General features: G+C 49.8%; 1 protein-coding gene across 1 annotated transcript, besides 1 other annotated feature; it reads left to right on the top strand.

Annotated features, from left to right (window-relative positions):
* On the top strand, positions 1–1,733 carry Tc00.1047053508829.9 (dynein heavy chain, putative; the record flags this gene model as incomplete). The annotated part of the gene is made up of 1 exon (XM_797378.1): positions 1–1,733. A coding segment is annotated over one exon (1,733 nt), but the record flags the coding sequence as incomplete, so codon positions are not given.
* Positions 1–1,733: a sequence feature (haploid, Esmeraldo-like haplotype).

Here is a 1,733-nt window from a genome sequence, read left to right as displayed (position 1 = left end):
AAGGTGGTGCTCTTCATTGATGATCTCAACATGCCAGCTCTGGAGACTTTTGGTGCCTCACCGCCAATTGAACTGCTGCGGCAAATGATGGGCAACGGGGGGTTCTACGACCGCAAGGTTGCAGGATTCTGGAAACACGTGCAGGATGTGACGGTTGTGGCTGCGTGTGGTCCACCGGAGGGCGGGCGAAATCCGGTGACGGCACGACTCACACGACTTTTTCATTTACTTCACATTCCGACGCTTAGTGATGAGTCGATGAAACGCATTTTTCACTCTATTTTGCAGGGCTTCTTCCAAGCAAAGAACTTTAGTGGGGAAGTACGGGATATGGCCAAGTCTCTTGTGAACGCCAGTGTCGAAATATTTAACAAGACCCGTGATACAATGCGACCGAAGCCCACAACACCTCATTATACATTTAATCTGAGAGATCTGGCGAAGGTATTCCAGGGCATTACACAGGTGACCCCGCGTGTATGTAAATTGAAGCGCTCTGTTACCCGACTGTGGATTCATGAGCTGTTACGCTGCTTCTATGATCGTCTGGCGACGCAGGAAGACCGTACCTATTTTACTGAGGATCTAATGATGGACGCACTGACACGTTTTGTTTCAGGACAGCACTCACATGCGGATTACTTTGAAGGAGATCCGCTTGTATGGGCAGACTTTCTTCGCATAGGTGCCGTAGATCGGGTGTATGAGGAACTGACAGAATTTAAGAAGCTTCCTGGAATTTTGAGTGACTACCAGGATGACTATAACGCATACATGAGTGGAGGAACGGGTCGTGAAGATGATGACGGCAGTGGTGGTGCGAAATCCGTTTTGAATCTTGTTTTTTTTAAGGATCACTGTGAACACCTGGTACGTATTATTCGTATCCTGCGTCAGCCACGAGGCAATGCCCTCTTGGTGGGGGTTGGAGGCTCTGGGAAGCGCTCATTAACGCGTCTAGCGGCGTCCATAGCTGAGCGGCAAACGTTGGAAATTGCCGTTGGTAAAGGCTACTCCATGAACGAGTTCCACGAGTTTCTTTTGGACCTTTACACAACAGCTGGCGTTCAATGTAAGCCGTGTGTTTTCCTCATTTCAGATAATCAAATCGTGCATGAGGGGATGCTGGAAGACGTGAACAATATTCTCAACTCTGGGGAGGTTCCGTCTCTCTTTACGCCGGATGAACGAGAAAAACGCGTCAGCGCCTGCCTTGAGGCAGCCCAGGAACGTGGAATTTCTGATCGTGATGATGTGTATAACTTCTTCATCTCACGTGTTCGTGATAACATGCACATTGTCCTTTGCATGAGCCCCGTCGGTGATACATTCCGTACGCGCTGCCGTCAGTTTCCGTCCCTCACAAACTGCTGCGTCATTGACTGGTTCGACGAGTGGCCAAAGGAGGCGCTCCTTGGTGTGGCGCAGCGACTCTTTGAAGACGCTGATGGAGGTGAGTCGAATCAACTGCTGCCAATATTGGCGCCTCTTTGTGTTGATATCCACACGACGGTGATTCGTGTGGCGCATGAATATTGGGAGGAGCTGCGACGGCGCTACTACATCACACCAACCTCATACTTGGAGTTTATTGAGCTCTACAAGGCTCTTTACAGTGAGCAGCGCGCTGTGCTGGAGGAACAACTGTCTCGTGTCGTCAACGGCAAACAAAAGATGAAAGAAACGGATGAGACCATCGCAAAAATGAAGGAAGAGATGAGACAAAACGCCCC

This window comes from Trypanosoma cruzi, genomic scaffold (genome assembly GCF_000209065.1).
Source record: "Trypanosoma cruzi strain CL Brener 1047053517071 genomic scaffold, whole genome shotgun sequence".
In the NCBI taxonomy this organism is placed as follows: Eukaryota; Euglenozoa; class Kinetoplastea; order Trypanosomatida; family Trypanosomatidae; genus Trypanosoma; species Trypanosoma cruzi.
This window is presented reverse-complemented; position numbering and strand designations above follow the sequence as displayed.